We start from the raw sequence: 18,690 nt of genomic DNA, 5'->3' as shown, positions 1-18,690 counted from the left end.
CAAAGAGGACTTCTAACTATCGGGGATACTGCCACTTCTACCTGCTGCTGATTTTATATAACGAGCAGGACTTTTAAAGAAGCCACAGCTGGAAGAAAAGTAAGTTTCAAGATACATCTTCAGTCTCTAATTACCCTAGCTGCATTTTTTTCACTCAGAGGCAAAATGTCCTCTCAGTCAGAAATGAATCTCTCTTGTTCGATCTGCTATGACATCTTCAGAGACCCCATCATGCTGTCATGCAGCCACAGCTTTTGTAAAGACTGCCTGCAAATGTGGTGGAAGGAGAAACCAGTACGTAAATGCCCACTTTGTAAGAATTTGCATTTGTCAGATGACCCACCCTGTAACTTGGTGTTAAAGAACCTGTGTGAAGCTTTCTTACTGGAGAGAGATCAAAAAGCTTCTTTAGAGTCAGAGGCTCACTGCAGTCTGCACTCTGAGAAACTCAAACTCTTCTGTCTGGACCATCAGCTGCCAGTGTATCTTGTTTGTAGGGATTCAAAAATACACAACAAACACAAATTCAGAACCATCGAAGAAGCTGCGGAGGATCACAGAAAAGTGCTTAAAAGAGAAACTGAAGCACTTTAAAATAGTTAAAGGAGACTTTGATCAAACCAGAGAACATATTATAGTCCAGGCCCTACACACAGAGAGGAAGATCAAGGAGAAGTTTGCAAAAATGCACCAGTCTCTACAAGAAGAAGAAAAAGCAAGAATCACTGCTCTGAGGGCAGAAGAGGAGCAGAACAATCAGATGATCAAGGAAAAGACGGAGGCTCTGAGCAGAAAAATAGCAGCTCTTTTAGACGCAATCAGAGCCACAGAGGAGAACCTGAGAGCGGAAGATGTCTCATTTCTGCAAAACATCAAGCCTGCAGTGAACAGAGTCCAGCAGCGCACCCTGCTGGAGGAACCACATGTGGTCTCAGGAGCTCTGATAGATGTGGCCAAACACCTGGGCAACCTAACCTTCAACATCTGGAAGAACATGAAGGATATGGTCTCCTGCACTCCAGTGATTCTGGATCCAAACACAGCTCATCAACTCATCCTCTCAGAAGACCTGACCAGTGTGAGTCTCGGTGAGAGACAGCAGCTTCCCAACAATCCAGAGAGGTTTGACCACCATCCAATTGTTCTTGGCTCCGAGGGCTTCGACTCAGGGACTCACAGCTGGCATGTTGAGGTTAGAAAGGATGGGATCAGGTGCCTCGGTGTGCTAATAGAGTCTGTTAAGAGAAAAGAAGAATTACAGACCGGATTCTGGGAAATATGTCTCCAGGATGGACAATACACAGCAGCCGCTCCACCACTTCCTGATAAACTTCTCTCAGTGAAGAAGCTGCAGAGGGTCAAAGTTCAGCTGGACTGTGACAGAGGGAAGCTCTCATTCTTCGATCCTGACACCAGCACACACATACACACCTTCAAACTCAGTTTCACTGAGAAGCTGTTTCCTTACATTGGCACGCACAATAAAGTACCAATGAATATTTTACCTGTGACTGTGAGAGTGGAACAGCACACGCCCTCTTTATCTACAGGATTTTGGTTTAGCTAGCTCTTATTTCCACTTAGAAATCTCTGAGTTTTGATGAGTTTTATTTAAGAATTTTAACATTTCAATAGCTTATTAGGGTTTTTCTTTTAATGTTAAAAGACACTGAAAGCCTTTTATATTTTATTATTTGTATATTTTCTTTCTTGTTTTAATATGTTTGTCTGTGTCATGTGTCTATAAAGCCTTTCAGGCGGGATAATGGGCTCTACAAATAAACTAACTTGGCTTATCTGGTAATAGTCAATCTTATGAGCTTTAATAATTGTATCTGTGAAAATGTAGTTTTACATTTCTGTGTGTCATCAATATTTTTTCGTTTTTTAGACCAATAACAGGGACTTTTTGAGTGTGGTACACACCCTGATCCGTCCAAACGTCAACTGTGCAAGAGTTGTTTTTTTTACTAAACGTAATAATAAAAAGCTATGACTTTTTTAGTGCAATTTAATGTTTAAATTGGTATTATTTAGATGCAAATATACTTTAAATGCAAAAACAAAATGTAATTGTGTATACATTTCAATTTGTATGGTAGTCTAGTGAAGTAATCTAACAAAGCTCAAAAGTGTCTGTAAAACCAACAGATTTGGATTTAAATGTAAAAAATTATTTCAGATGTTATATACATCAGGTAAAAATTATAAACAACCTTTGACTCTATAAAGTTTTTATATCTCTAAATTAAAATTAGAACATTAACAAAGGCTTGTGACGTTTTAAGAAAAAAATGTTCATGCCTTTTACATTTCATGGGTAAAGCAGAGAGACCAGACAGGTGAATCTAACTGTGGTGACAATTTTTATCACTGACATGAGATTTACTGTGACCGTCACCTGTTAAACATCCAATAATACGAGATCAGACGTGTTGCAGTGGTCAGTAGATTATATTTTTCCTTTCAGAAATTAAATTTTTTTTTAACAAAGACCAACTTCCTTCACTCAATGTCTTTTGCACATTAAGGTCTTAATAGTGCTCACCACAAACAGCAGAATCACTGCTTTACATCGATACACCAGGACTAACACAGGACTAACCTACTGACCAGTTTTAGTAACCTCCCACAGGAAAGCATTTATTTAAAGGCGACCTGTTGCATTTATATTGTTAATTTCCTGATCTATGCTTTTTGACTCCACTCTAGTATCACAGAATGATTCCAAGTTTAAAAACAATCCTTATTTTTCTTATTCCAGTCCCTTATGCAGCCCCTAGTTCAAACTTTAAACCCCTCATCTGCTGACTGGCTGGCACTTGGAAGCCTACAGAGGGGTTTTACCCACTGCTTGTGAACTGTACTGTCCCCATTTAGTATGTAAAGAAATCCAAAAACACCCTGAACCTTCAATGTGTATTTTGTTTACATATAATATGAAAATCTGACCCAGTAACATAAAAAACAAAAAAACAGAAAAGCAGAACAGATACCCTTAAAAGATTTTCAGGTGTGTAATTATTTCAAGCTAAAACGCTTTGTTTTTACAAACTGTCTCAGGGGAGAGATGTCTGTCTTATCAGCAGTTAAGGAGAAACTGCTATGTGAAAACACCAACAACTTTTCCAGTCTTAGCACAGGGCTGATTAACAGTTCTTTACGTTTCTTTATTTTTATGCTAGTAGCAGGAAATGACACGTGGCTAAAATGTTAGCATTAGATTTGTTTGAAAGTTGTCTTTTTAATTATATACACAGATTATTGTACAAATTAAATACCGAACACAGAATGAGAGTGTCAACATTAGTGGTACTGAAAATGTTATGATTTACTGATGCAATGTCAAATTCATGAAGTTTATAAAGTTTACTGATGGTCGGATACATTTTGTTTAGTTTTGGGCAGTCTGGTTATGAGATTATATGATGATCTTTTGGAGTCACGCCCCTGCTTTTAGTTGGAAAGAAATCTGTCAGTCATTGGTGGACTTCAGTGACTCAGTGGCTGGATTGGCTGGAGGACTGTTTACTTAGCCTGATAGGGCGAAGGACACTGTCTCAGCTGAACTATGGACACGCATACACACACACTTACACTGATAAGCACTCACTCATCTCCTCTTCCCTTTCCAACGCCTTCGATGCTTGTTACCTCCTGGGAACACGAGGCGGGTCTGGGCCCGCGCTGGCGAGTCGGCGCAGTGGCAGGATGGCTGCTGTGTTGCCTAGGATTACTCCTCATCCCCCTACCCAACCCTGTGGCTTGTTATGTCTTCACAATGTTGTGCTGTGAACATTCATGTGCTTTTTTTGTGCAGAGGAGTTTTTTTGTTTCCTGTTCTCGTGCTGTCCTACCATGGAAGCACAGCATGAGTAGAGGTCTCTTTTTTTCCCTCTTGTACCTTCCCATTGTGTGCACATTTCAGTGTTTTTTTTCCGTAACTCTGCCGATCTCCGACTTGTAACCCCCATGTAATGTCTGTGTTATGTGTGTAAGGTCGGGGGTGTGTGTCTCATTTTACTGCGGGGCAACCTGCATGTGACAAATAAATTCTGATTCTGATTCTGATGTCAGTGGTTCCAACTTAAGGTCCAGTAATTTCATGGTGCCATGCTCTTTCCATCTTTTGGGCCTCAGGACTATTATTTTTGGCGACAATGCAAGAAACTGGTCCTAAATTAGGCTGCGTCTTCTCCTCGAGGCTGAAAGCTAATTTACAATCTAAGCATTTTTACTCTGAAAACCCTGACAGGAAGCGGTGACTTATACTCCTGTTCCTTTGAAGTTTTTTTTTAGTATATTGAAAACTTTTCCTTATCTGCTTTTCTCACCTTTAAGAGGATTATTGCATCTGATGGCCATTGCCTAATTTGTGACAAAACCAAAACACATTTCTGCTTACTTCATGTGGAGTAGGAACTTTTAGACAGCACTGTATATTTATTTATAATGTACAATTAATCTTAAAGACTAAAGTTGTCCACATTATAAAGTTGTCAGCTCGCCCACTACAGTATTGGAGCACATATTGATAATCATTAACTCGTCTGACATTGAAACAAACCGTTTCAAAGAACAGAGAAACCTGGAAAGCTCATCAAGAACACAAGACATAACCAACATTTCCCATGATTAAAGCTGCAGTCATTGGTATTTCCGTATAAAAACAAATCAAATTATTGAGTGTTATTTGATGTCAATTACATTCAGGTGGATGCAAACATGACTTCCAACTCAAAACATTCACATTTCCATGAAGTTGCTTACAGCTTGCTCTGCTGCCCTCAATAATAAACTGCTATGGCTTTAAAGGACCAATGTGTAGGAATCAGTGACATCTAGTGGTGAAGTTGTAGATTGCAAGATACTGAATCGCCCTTTGTTTCCAACAAGCAGCAGAAATAAACACATTTATAGGTCGGTAACAACTGTACGGACAGTGATTTTTATATATTTAAATATAATTCAACCATTAAGATTTTGCCAAGGCTTAAAATTGGGGTGTGGCATGGATTATACACTGTGCTGACACTGGTCTCATCTCTTTCCTAGTCTTCACCTCTGCTGGACCCAGCTCACAACTTCACACTTTTGTGTAAGTAAATATTCTACTTCCAAAAAACAAAACAAAACAAAAACAAAAACGTGACAGCCTCCACAAGCAAACAGTGGCGGCATTGTCCATCTTTGATATACAGTCTATTGTTTACAACAATGTAAGAGCACCTTCAGTTCCATTTACTTATAGCCACTGCTGTTTGTCCTTTTTGGTCTTCAGTAGAAACACTAGTTATAAATCCTGGATTACATTTATGTTAATGGAGCATCAGAAATCCTACACACTGGACCTTTAACTGTGACCAATACTGCATTATGTTTCACAATAAGTCAGATCAGAATCTGAGCATCAGTCATGACATCAACCTGTAGCTGTGGTTTGATTGTTCTTTTCAGGAAGTGTAAATGCATAGTAAAACTAACCAACAGTGTTCATATATTCACACACCCACTCCCCCCTTCCCTCTCGGTATACTGATCTTTACTCCACCAAGAAGCCCCCTCTCTCGACTTTTCTCATATTTGCCAACATGAGAGTTTGACCTGTCAGTACTTTAAGAAACCTTCCTTGACACACGTCACCTTTTCTGACAAATGCAGCCAAGCAGGGCTAAAACAAGTCCAAATTAATGTATAAAAAGAAAGACAAAGAAGCCTTTTGTTCTTCCTCCTCCTGCTTCCATTCAACTGCCTGAATGTCCCTCCCTCTTCTCTGGCACAGTTTGGGTCTTCCTCATAGTCTTCATATAAAAATGCGCTGGGATTTTTCCTCCACCTGACGCTACATGATGATTCGCGGCTCCGGGACTGACTCGTTGATGGATTTGTGAGGCAGGACGTTGGCACCGTTCAGGTAAAGCTCGTCATTGACGATCACGTCCTCCCCCAGCACCGTCACATTCTCCATACGCACCTGAGAACGCACATTATGACACAAGTCATCTACCATCGCACGTGACAAATCTTTGTGCATGTGCTGTACGAGATGAAACAGAGGATTTAACTAGACAGCAGAAAGAGTACGGCTGCCACAGCCTTCAGTACTCCTTCTGTTCTCCTACTGCTTCTCTGGCGTTAGCTATTATAAGTTATGTGAAAAGGACAGATATAATAATGAACTGTGAAGTTGGCCAAAAGTCCCATTTGGTTATTACTTTAAGACAAAAAAACAAAACAAACAAAAAACAGACAAGTTTGAGCAATTCCAATAAATTATATCCATGAGTGCGTAAGGAGATACAACAAGGTCTAAAAAGAAACAAATAAAATAACTAGGCTAAGTTATAGAGTACAAATATCACCACAAGTGAGATCTGCTGTTAAACAGACAGAGACACAGTTAGCTGCGTCTCACAACAAATGAATGAATCAAGAACATCCACACATCTTTCCCACTCACCCACTGGCCGACTGACGAGCTCCACCCCACGATGCAGCTCTCCAGCCACGAGTGCGATCGAACCCTTGACCCTTTCAGCACCGTGCACCTCTTTATCCTCACGCCATCCTCCACGACAACGCCGGCGCCGATGGTGACATTCGGGCCGATGGTGCAGTTCTCCCCGATTTGTGCCGTGGGATCCTTCAGAGAAGAAGAAAAGGGGATGATTATTATCATGAAGTACAAGCCCTTATTTTGATGTCACATCAACAAAGTGCACTCACCACCAAGACGTTGCCGAGGAAACCGGGGCCTGTGCGTAATCTCTCAGGTGCGTGTTGTCGTACTGACTGGAGGTACATACACATCCCTGTCAGGAAGTCTTTAGGCTGGCCAATGTCCATCCAGAAACCTGCAGACAGACGGACAGAGGGTGGAAGGTGAAAGCCTGAAAACAACCAGGCAGCTCCTAGTGATCTTTAACAGGTGACTCACTGAATAATGAGGTCACAGTAAGAGGCAGACATTAATCTGCTGACTGCAAACTCTGCCATAAATTTTACATAACTGCCAGCAGAGTTTTTAGCATTTGTTCTAATAGCTGCACAAATCATTCATCTACCTCAACCAAATATCCAGATAAGTGTTGTGAGGGGACAGGATCAAGAAAGAAGAGGCAGAGTACACCGGGGCAAACAGGCACCCTCACATCTAATCCTACGGCCACCAAAATCACCAGTTATAACCTAACAAGTATGACCGCAGTCTAGGAATTTTAGGAGCAAACAAACACACAGAAATCAACCAGAAGGTTCGAACCCAGCGCCTAACAATGCTAACCACTGCAACATGGTGTCACCCCCTTACAGTGGGTTAGGCTGTCGGGGCAAAAGTGGAAACCAGGACAAGCAGAGATACAGATTTAAACTAAAAACTGAAAATGCAGTTCAGTGGGTTAAAAAAGCCACATTTTCACTGGAAAGATCAATGGATTTTCTACAGATCTCTGTTTAAAAATAAAAAATAAAAAAAAAAAAGAGGGAGAAAAATCACCATCAATTCATAATTCAATAAATACCAATCCTGAAAAAAAGATTAATCCAAACTCCTGAATAAAAACACACAGGAAAGCACGACTGGTACAAACAACATTAATCAGGGTTTTTACGAGCACCAGCATCATAAAAAAACATCAGGGTTTCTGGTTTCTGATTAACATACAGATTTAACCTGAATTTATCTAATTTTATTCAAGCATAAACTAGCCAAAGATCAGTTATTAAAATGTAATGGATTTATTTAGCCTTTTAGGCCTACATAGGTTTGTCCATATTTATTACAAAGACAAAACAGAATTTAGGTCACTTGTACAAATTCCTACTCCTCCAAGAAAACTTAAAGAACAAATCAAGCTCTTTTTTTATTTATCCTGTGATTCTTAAGTTTTGTAAATGCTTTGCTGCTAATCTCGAGGACCTTCTGTTACTACTTAAACATGATGAATCACATCATCTTCTAAAGGGAAATCCACTACTGACTGGGACCAGTAAGCCTGCCTGGACTACAGGTCAGGATGGGTTGGAGGTTTCACTACATGGTTCCACTGTTTCAGCAAAGCCAAAGGATCTCAGAGAGGAATGAGGATGTAGAGAAGCACCAACAAGTGATTCGTCCTGCTGGTGAGCTCTTATGTTTTTTGTTGGGTTTTTTTGTTTTTTTTTAAAACATCTGTATCAGAACTCTAGAGAACCTTTAGGTCTGAGCATAAAGGTTAGTGGTGCTTTTCTGCAAACGTTTCCTCTCCAGACCTGCACGAAAAGCCCAAACACTTACGTCTGGTGGAGCTGTGAGCTGCAGAGACCAGATCAAGCACACAGGTCAGCTTCAAACCATACATTTCCATCCTACTGATCCTACTGCTGTGTTAAGAAAAAGGTCAGGTCACCACTGTATACTTTTATGAACTGACTTGCATCATTTTGATTAATACGATCTTCTCCACGGGCCCCTATTTTGGGTAAAAGCTGAATGTTCAGATCTCACATGCAGCTTTACAGTCCTGTGCTGTAGTAGAAGCTACTTTCGGCTGCTTCCCTGCCACCAGTGGTCGCCACAGTGGGCAGCTCTACATGTCTGATTTGGCAGATTTTCTTTAAACACAGGATGCCCTTTATAACACAACCCCAAAGCGGATTTGTGTCTCCAGCTGCAATCAAACCAGTGACTTTTTGACCACTATGCCACTGGAGGAGAAGAGTCATGTGCTGTAGTACTGCAGTCTTAATATTAGTATTAGTTACCTTGCAGCTCCATGGCATACAGCTGTCCCTCCCCTGCCATGACAGGAAATATTTCTTTTTCAATGGATGTTGGTCTCAGCTGCAAAAAGAATGCATAAAAAAGTCATGAACATGGTCCAAAAAATAAACAAAACTATAGTGTCTTCAGACTCAGTGTTTCCCACAGATTCCCACATAATCAGGTGCCTCTCCAGAGAGTCTCATCCTGCTGGTAGATTTAAACTCCACCATGTTGAAGAGGAGCTGGTGGCTGTAGTTCTTGTAGTCTGCTCTTCATCCTCAGACACACAAACCTGTTGTAGGCTCGGGTTAGAGTGACCCAGGGTCTCGCAGGAGATATTCAGAGCAGGAGGACTGCAATCACTAGTAGCTACAGTCCAAGATAGTGAAGTCTGAGTACATCTGAATCTAGGATGAGCTCTGATCAAGAAGCTGAATGATATCAGTGACTGCCACAATGACAGGCTGAACAGTGACCCAGATGCATTCTGATCCAAACTAAGGCTGAAAGCACTGGTGGTATTATTGAAGACTGAAAGCTGAAAGGGAGCTCCCTTTCAGCTTTCAGTCTTCAATAATACCAGATACTAACAGGCTGGCCCACCAAGGTAAAGTCCATCTGTGGGAAACACTGAGTCTGTTACTAAATAACACACTAACATCGACACTATGAGTGAGTGTGAGAGCCTCCTCACCTGGATCCTGCTGAGCATGCTGGGATTGAAGATGTACATGCCGGCATTAATTTTGTTGGAGACAAAGACCTGTGGTTTCTCCACAAAGCGATGGATCCTCCCGCTGTCCGCCTCATACACCACCACACCGTACTTAGAGGGCTCTTCCACCCGTGTTACCTTCATGCACGCACACACACAGAGTATGACCCCACAGTAGTAAGCTTCCCCTAAACCACCTAAAACTAATAAAAACCTGTCAATATGCAGCAGCTAAGCATAGGAAATACTTGGACAGTCTCTCTCACCACAATGGTTCCCTCCTTTCCGTGGTTGCGGTGGAACTGCAACAGATCTTTGAACGGAAAATCACAGATGACGTCTGAGTTGAGAACGAAGAACGGCTCACTGTCATCATTCAGCAAGTCTCGAGCCAACGCCAGGGGACCCGCTGTGCACAAACATACAGTTTTATATGGTTCACAATAATTTACTATGGTTTTTAAAAGACGAGTTAATCAATGTTGAATTACTGGATACTTGCAGAGAGCCATTTACGCTTATCTGAAGCTGTCTGTAGTAAAGACAAACTCACCTGTTCCCAGAGGCTCCTTCTCATGAGACAGAGAGATACGAATCCCGAGCTGAGAAGAAAACAAACAATAGTCAGGTTCAACTTTAATGTTTGGGCTCAGTTAGGAATCACACCACATCATACACGAATCCAAATGAATGTCTCCTGAATCTATTTCCTAACGTGTGACCAGAGATACAGAAATCCAACAAGTCCAACAACCGAGTCTTTGAGGTCCTGTTCAAGCACAACATGGAAGTCACGCTGATTAAAGATTGTAAAGTACACGACACACACAGTGACTGTGCTCGTGAGTGTTGTGATTTATTGACAATTCTGCATTCAAGGGAAACAGTCCGTTCCAGTCCAACTCTCTCTCTCCCTGCTCGACTCTGCCTTCACTATATAGAGAAACGGAAAGAGACACTGTCATCAGTCAATCGCCAGTCAATGGCTCATCTGCCTCCCGGTACCGCCCCCTTGAGCTCACTGCACCACCACTCCAGCTGCAGCTGAGCCAGGGACCACATCTCCGCCACAAAGATGTTTCCTTCAAACTACAAACCACAGATGAGACACGCAACTAATCACTATAAATCTATCTAAAGATTTTTTTGTTTCTGTTTTATTCCACTTATAGTCCCGAGATTATACTGACCAATCACATATGATCAAATTTCTCCACACAGGTAAACAGTCCATAGAAAAATTAAAACTGCAGGCTCACACTGCATCAAACACAATCTCAGAATAATTAGCTATCCTTTGAGGATGACTTAGCTTCTAAATTCAGACCAATTGATTGGAAATCTTAAACCTAAAACCTGTTACCGACTTTCTGAATATCCTGGATACACTAGAACAAGAAAAATAAGAACCAGAGACGCTGAAAGTTTCTTGAAAAGGGAACCAAACATACTCAACAGTGACTGTTGTGCACTTTTACACCTCAGTAAATGATATCCTGATTAATAAATCCATCATATATCCTCCATGCAGGAGAAACCTGGTGGTTTTTGCTGTAACAGTGCAGGTTGTCATACGTACTCTCTGCTCCTGCACTCTCATCTCTCTCTCCAGCAGCTCTGACATGTAGCTCACTGCCAGAACCACATGGTCCACCCCAGCCTGAAAACACACAGAATCAGTGACTCATGACTACAACACAAAATAACCTCTCAGTAGCATCATTAAATCCTCATTGATATCTTTGCCTTACTTTCACCAGTGCCTCCACCTGGTGCAGCAGGATGGGTTTGTTGCAGAACTCCACGAGGGGTTTTGGGACGCTCAGGGTGAGCGGTCGCAGTCGGGTCCCGTACCCCCCCACCAGGATCAAAGCCTTCATTTTTCTGCCGTTACCAACAGTTACCCAAGTTCATCAATAGCCAGATGCTGATGCCCTGAAAAGACCAGATTCACATTCATCATTAAAATCAGACATTTTCTAAAGGAAGGACAGAAAAAAATCAGTCATGCTTGTTTCTGTGTTGGATTTAAAATTAAAAGTGACTTTCAAATACAGTCACTTTTTTACTTTGAAGAAAATTATTCTCTCCCTCTCTGACCTCTAAATGTGAACTTCTTTGCCCTCCTAAAGTATAAAATTTATGTACATATGAGAGTGGAAACGTTGGTATCGAGGACAGAAACACAAATAAGCAGATCAGAGAGTATTTCCTGATCCACTGTGTTGTTTACTTTGGTTTGTCACATTTTTATTGAGCCATTTTACTACACTCACTTCTATTCAGGGTGGAAAGGTGAATAGAAATGAAAATGGATGATTAAATTCCACTTTGTTTTATTTATATTCTTACTTACTAAACTTCTGTACTGTTATTTTAACGTGTTTAACTTAGGTCAGGGTCTTCCTGATTCAAAATGGCCCTTTTTAGAGTAACTATATATGTAAACATATATGGTCCACTTACAGTTAAAGCAAAGAATCTGTGTTACAGACGTTTGTGCATTTTCCTGATATCTACTGGCCTTGAATAAAAGTAAATGGCTTTTTTACAAAGTTGTACACTTGAGTAAATAATACAAAAAAAATCACAGTGATGGTGATTTTGTTAGTGTTTTTACTGCATTTACTCTTTTGGATGCAGTAATTCAGGTATTTGCTACCTTTTTGGCTGCATTAAATTCAACTTAATTATTAGCCAATGACATGGAGGTGATAAAAATCAAGATGCTCAGACTTCCATTGGGAGGGAGTATCAGAGGGAGAGCTCAGGCAGAAGTGGTTTGGAGACAAAATTAGAGATGCAAGAGGCGGGATAGTGGATAAACTGGACAAAGGATGTTAAATATCGAGCTTTTGGGCAGATGGAACAGAGCAAGAGCACAGAGAACATTTAAAGCTGTAGTGATGACATGTCGATGGCTGGTGTGACAGCAGATCGCTGTGGCAAACGCTGTGGCGTCCGGAAGAAAAAGAAGAGGAAGAACAAGAAGAGGTTATGATGTCGCCTCAGATCAACAGATTTCATTCATTCATTCATTCTACCAGGCGGTCTGGAACACGTGATAGTGTGATATTTACGTCCCTGAAAAGTGTCGAAAAACAAACCAAAGAACCAACCAACACAAACAGGTGATAAAAACGAGGATACACATGAGAATAAACACAGATTAAGACAGGTACTACTAAAACAATCTGTTAAGGATATTGCGTATTATACAGATTACATCAGCACTTTATCTTAAATGAATTAACTTTTAAGGGAAACAGTGAGATAAAATGTGACTATGATCATGTTTTGGTTTGTAGTGAACTTACAGTGCCTCTAAATAGCTAACGTCAGCTGACAGAGCTGACTTTATTTATCTACAATGAACGCAAATCGACAGGTAGCTGGTTAGTGTTCAGGTTTTAAAGTCTGCGAACAGCGTGAGAGTAAATGAAAACGATGAAAACTCACCTGGATTTTTTTCATTAATAGTCTACAGCAGGTCTGAATCACTGACACTCTGGAAATGACACGTAAGATCGCAAAAACGCCGAATCCTTGTTTGGCTTCCGGTGCAGGAGACAGCCAATCAACTCGTTCGACGTGACATAGCTTATCCGGTGAAGCGTTTCAGAATAAGAGTCATTTTAAAAACGGGCAGCATTTCAATCCACAGACTAATATTTGGACAAGGTTTCTTGGTCTTAAAGTTAAATGAGAATAGTGGAATACAAATAAATAAATAAAGTGAAAATCGATAAATCCCGTGAAAACTTGTATGCAACTAATGGGCTAGTTCAAGAAAAACTGGTTAAACCCAGTTTAATTTTACTGGACAAAAAACAAGAGCAATGTTTGTTTTTTTTTATTAATTAAACAAATGTAACAAGTATGGAAGCCCATACTTTCATACTTCCGCCACAAAAAAAAAAAGAAGAGGATCACTAACTCGCTATGTTTCTCGAAATTTCAAGTTGTGTTTCTCGAAATTTCGAGTTATGGATACTTGTTTTTGTTTTGTTTTTTTTAGTGGCGGAAACTGGCTTCCATAAACAAGTATAACAAATATGGCAATATTGTCAAAGACTTTTTCCAACTTCAGATAATACCACGACAGGCTGTTTTACAAAATATAAAAGACAGATAATGAAAATAAAATAAACATAAGCAACTAAAGAAATTAATAAAATTAATAAAAATTTAAATTAAAAGTCATAAAATAAAATTATAACCTTGGGGTTTTCTAAAATCTTTAGTTCATTAACCATATGATGCAGATCCACCGTTTGTTTTTTGTCCATAAAATTTACAGATGAGAGGAAGAGGCACAGTTCTTTGTGAAAGGTGAAAAAGGACGGCTTTATATTCAGAAATCGACATTTATGAATGAAGAATTTACCCATAATAATTATCACATACAGTGGGTACGGAAAGTATTCAGACCCCCTTCATTTTTACACTCTTTGTTATAAAGCAGCCATTTGCTAAAATTATTTAAGTTCATTTTTTCCTCAATAATGTACACACAGCACTCCATATTGACAGAAAAAACACAGAATTGTTGACATTTTTGCAGATTTATTAAAAAAGAAAAACTGAAATATCACATGGTCCTAAGTATTCAGACCCTTCGCTCAGTATTTAGTAGAAGTGCTTAGAGTCATTGTCTTGTTGGAAGGTAAACCTTCACCCAGTCTGAGGACCCAAGTACTCGGGAGAAGGTTTTTGTTCAGGATATCCCTGTACTTGGCCACATTCATCTTTCCCTTGATTGCAACCAGTCGTCCTGTCCTAAGCTGGTCAAGAAGGCTCACCAGCGCCTCTTCTTCTTGAGGACTCTGAGGAAGAACCACCTGTCCTCAGACATCCTGGTGAACTTCTATCGCTACACCATCGAGAGCATCCTGACCAACTGTATAACAGTCTGGTACGGGAACTGCTCTACCTCGGACCGGAAGGCGTTGCAGAGGGTCGTGAAAACTACCCAGCGCATCACCGGAGCACCACTTCCTGCCATAAAAGACATCTACAGGAAGCGGTGTCTGAAAAGGGCTGGGAAAATCATCAAAGACCCCAGTCACCCATCACATAGACTCTTCACCCTCCTGCCCTCTAGGAGGCGCTACAGGAGCCTCCGGACTAAGACCACCAGGTACCGGAACAGCTTCTTCCCCACAGCTGTCAGACTCCTGAACTCTGCCTCCTGACATCTGACGCACATTAAACTCATGGACTGGACATACACACACCCACAACCACCTACACACACACACACACACACACACACACAATAATAACATGGACTGAACCACCACTCACAACCACTAGCATTTTGTATAGCCTCTGTAGAAATTATCCACATATCTCACTTATCTTAACTGCACTACTGTATAGTTCTGTGTAAATAATCATTCTGTACATACGATAATTTTTAATCCTACAACTGTTTATAACTTGCATAGTTCACATTTCTGTATAACTGTATATCTCAGATTTCTGTATAGTTTTTTATTTCATATTTATATCCTGTTCATAGCCTGTACATAGCTTGTACTCACTACAGCCTGTACATACTTATAGAATATTCATAACATGCTTCATACCGTGTACATTATAACATACCATAATAGACCCATTTCTGTAATACACTTACATATCTATATTATTGCTAATATATATTGGAATATATCTATATCACTAAAGCACTTCTGGATGGATGCAAACTGCATTTCGTTGCCCTGTGCCTGTGCATGTGAAATGACAATAAAGTTGAATTCTATTCTATTCTATTCTATTCTCAACCTGAAAGTGAAGGTCGAGGTTATAGATTTAGACTATATAGACTTTGTCGAGTTATTGTGTTTACAATGTTATTGTTGGTTTTGACAATCTGGGGAATGTTTTTAAAACATCCTCCAAACCATTTTTTTTTAATCTAAAGTGAACTTTCCCCTAACATCAGGAAAACTTTCTACACACAACGTTTAGAAAACGTTAGCTAAAGTGGGGTAGTGAACAATCCCTGAACGCTCCCTTGTTTGCTGGGATCTCACCTAGAATTAATACTGTGTATCTATTGAAAATCTCACATGAGATGTCAGTAACTTTGACCTCACACCTACCGCCCTAACCTGCTTTTTGTATCACTCAGCAGCTTTCACAATGTGAAAGAGAAAGCTGTGAGTGGAGTCACTCTGAAGTGGAGAGCAGTCGGATGGAAAAGTCTTCCATAAAGGGGGGAATGATGACAGAAATAAAACTGGCCTGTTAAATTTAAAGCCAGCTTTGCTTCTGTTCATAAAAACACTTTGGTTTGATGTTTTGTGTAAATGAAGCTGCTGTTTAGTGCAGTCTGGCTCTGCTTCAACTTTCTGTTCATGCAAACGATGCTGCGAATAGTTCCTGAAAAACAAATTTCCAATAAAAAATTTCTTTGGCGCTTTGTTAGAAAGAAAGATTGCATATTCTTGATAACCCGACACACGGGACTGCAGTTTAGATTCAGATAAAGGTACTTTGAACTGCTCCTGTTTCACATCTGTTTGCCACAGCAGATAGCTCCACACATTTTCTTTAGCAGATTTAACTTGTACTTCCCGACGCAACCCAAAAGGGATTTGTGTCTCGTCTTGGTGTCAGACTTGGGATTTCACTTGTTTAGATTGTTTAAATAGTTTAGATTCAATCCACCATAGAGGTTCATAGAGGTATTATTGGTAAATCAATCTAAGAACACATCTTTATTATAAAGTTAATGTGGCCACTTGTCCTAAATCAGTCTGTCGTTAAGCTCGTATGCTTTAAGTGAATGTGGGAAGAAGAGTGGGAGTGGGACTCCTCCGTGCAGTTCCGAGCTTCAGACACTTCATAAACAACATCTCTCACAGTCTGTTCTCTAAAACCTAAAAGAGGAATTATGGATTGGATTTTGACACCCCTTTCTCAACGAGAAGTTTGGGCTTGGGTGAGCCTGAGTGCTGAAGATATCTACCTATTCGGAACCATGGTAACAGAGTTCTGGCGGATCGGAGCTGGCTTGGCCCTGACTTATCGAAGAATTAAGAAAGTGGAACCGGCTGTTCAAACCCCCACAAGGCTGCCCGCTGGGATTGAAACGATGGGACGAGGCGTGAGTTTCTCAAAATGGGCTCATTGAGTCAGCACGGATAAGATCTTCGAGAGGCTACGGCTGCTGTGAATACTCAGAATAAGATCTCTGACTGCAGACTGGATACATCTCGGAAGGGCTAGCTCGGAATAACATCTCTGGGCGCAAAATTGGATGACATCTCGGGGAGGCACACTGCCGTGAGTTCTCAGAAATCAGCTCCTTGAGCACAAGAAATGACAACATCACAGAACGCAAGTATGGCGAAGCTCGTGGCTCTCCAACGGGACATTGAGACCAGTGTTGGACTGTAGAACTGCTTTGAAATTCATATGAGCTGTTCGCACTAAAGTAAAAAATAACATCACTTATGCAAATACCCTCTCGGCGCCAGCTACAAGGCCGGAGCTGAACAAAACACCCTGATAACGACTGTGTTTAGTCTGTTCCTTCCCATTCCATGCAAAGCCACCTGGGTTGGCTGGAAGACTGTTTACTTAGCCTGGCAGGGCGAAGGACACTGTCTCAGCTGAACTATGGACACGCACACACATACATATACTGATACTGATAAGCACTCACTGACGCATCACCCTCCCAACGCCACCTCCAACGCTTACCTCCCCTCTGATGTGGACATCGGGTCAGTTGGAGGCACAGTCGAAAGATTGCAGCGGTCCCAGATCAGATGTACACACTGGAACTCTTTCCCATGTTGCTTGTCTGTGTTTATTGTGCTATGGTGCGTTGATATCTGTGCATTCCTGCATTATTCTTTTGTGTTACACATTTCAATGTTTTTTTTTTCATCGCTACCTAGCCTGACCTGTCTCCCCAATGTTATGTTTGTGTATTTTATGTACGGTTGGCAAGGTCTGTCATCTCGGTTGTGGGCAAAAGACCTGCAACTGACAAATAAAGGCTATCTCATCTCATCATCTCATTTAGTGAATTTTGCATTAATTTCTATAATTTCTGCATCCATTGCAATGCCTTTATCTATGGAAAGGTAAGATGCTCTTTAACATGTAAGGACAGAATATCTTACTATGTCTATCAACAGTGACATCATCTCCACACATTTTGGTTTCCATCATCGTGTTACAAATTATTCTTGGTTTCATCGGTGCAAGATCTGAGGAATTTTTTGGGGGCTCTTTTAGATATTTCCTGGCAAAGTTTAATCTGGCATTCCTGTTTTTTCGTTTATATCTTCTTGTAAACTTTCTGTATGAAGACAATTATACCTACTTCCCCGAGAGATTGAATGAGTGAACAGGCCTCTCTGGGCCATGATTTTAATCTTAAATTGTCCAATTACTTTTGAGCCTCTGAAAATGACTGAATTCAAAAGTGACTGATTTATGAAATTTGATCTTCAAAAACCAGTTTTGTGATCAGCAGTGGCACAGGTTTCTTGTCAAGGATAAAACAAATGGGGGGAAAAGAAGGAGCTCCAATATTAGGACTTTTATTTATTTGTTCAAAAAGACAAAGAACAGGTTTGGTCACTAAACAAACAATGCCTGTGTTTAGAGGCATTGTTTAGGGGAATTTAGCATCCAGAACAAACTTTAGCTGATTACTGAAACTTATCTTGAAATACTGTAGATAAGTGATATTTGTGCAGAAGGTTTTCAACATTAGCCCAGATCTTACCGAAACATGTTTGAGTTTTACTGAGGAATTCATCACTGGTGTGAAAACAAAATATGTTCTGGAAATACTACAAATCACATTATTTTATGCTACGGTGGATACATCACAAGTAATTTGAGGTTAAGGCTCTTTCCCAAGGATACTTTGACAGATTCACAGAAGTCAAGGACTGAACCTCGCACCTCCTAACTGGCAGATGACCTGCTCTATCAGCTGAGCCACAACTGCTCTATAAGACGGTCAGGATGCACACAGTGAAGCGTCTGATGGTAAAATGTGTCATAAAACATTTAACTTCATCTTTCTAATGCCTTTTAAATGTTTCCTTTAACTGATTCATCAGTCATATCTTTTGTTTTAGGTCATTCTTTGGTTCAATCAAATAATGAAAATAAAAAATATATAACTTCGGTAATTCAGTGACATGATTTAGTGGCATATTTTTCTCAAATCAAGCAGATTAGCTTCACTCTTGTG

The 18,690-nt window shown here is 40.4% G+C and overlaps 1 protein-coding gene and 1 pseudogene across 2 annotated transcripts; one reads left to right on the top strand and one right to left on the bottom strand.

The window, feature by feature from the left end:
* Positions 1-165: 165 nt before the first annotated feature.
* On the top strand, positions 166-1,567 carry LOC146518240 (E3 ubiquitin-protein ligase TRIM35-like; annotated as a pseudogene).
* Positions 1,568-2,435: 868 nt separating this feature from the next.
* Positions 2,436-13,043, bottom strand: gmppb (GDP-mannose pyrophosphorylase B). 2 transcript variants are annotated; one of them, XM_085161194.1, is made up of 11 exons: positions 12,918-13,043; positions 11,210-11,393; positions 11,038-11,118; positions 10,012-10,060; positions 9,725-9,867; positions 9,438-9,596; positions 8,743-8,821; positions 8,276-8,293; positions 6,727-6,854; positions 6,461-6,643; positions 2,436-5,974 (listed from the first exon to the last, which is right to left on the bottom strand). In XM_085161194.1, exons 2-11 carry the CDS (start codon positions 11,336-11,338, stop codon positions 5,843-5,845), a joined length of 1,101 nt encoding a protein of 366 aa, XP_085017320.1. In that variant the 5' UTR covers positions 11,339-11,393; positions 12,918-13,043; the 3' UTR covers positions 2,436-5,842. The 2 variants fall into 2 exon arrangements, with proteins under 2 accessions (XP_085017320.1, XP_085017321.1); XM_085161195.1 differs by lacking the exon at positions 8,276-8,293 and having other exon boundaries at positions 12,918-13,042.
* Between the last annotated feature and the right edge of the window lie 5,647 nt (positions 13,044-18,690).

Source organism: Neolamprologus multifasciatus, chromosome 5, assembly GCF_963576455.1.
Source record: "Neolamprologus multifasciatus chromosome 5, fNeoMul1.2, whole genome shotgun sequence".
In the NCBI taxonomy this organism is placed as follows: domain Eukaryota; kingdom Metazoa; phylum Chordata; class Actinopteri; order Cichliformes; family Cichlidae; genus Neolamprologus; species Neolamprologus multifasciatus.
This window is presented reverse-complemented; position numbering and strand designations above follow the sequence as displayed.

Excerpts from the sequence above, each read along its gene's own strand:
- gmppb (XM_085161194.1), bottom strand. The coding sequence starts at position 11,338 with ATGAAGGCTTTGATCCTGGTGGGGGGGTACGGGACCCGACTGCGACCG. Across the intron at positions 11,119-11,209 it reads AGGTGGAGGCACTGGTGAAA|GCTGGGGTGGACCATGTGGT; the intron begins GTAAGGCAAAGA and ends GTGTGTTTTCAG. Across the intron at positions 9,868-10,011 it reads GAAGGAGCCTCTGGGAACAG|CGGGTCCCCTGGCGTTGGCT; the intron begins GTGAGTTTGTCT and ends GTTTGTGCACAG.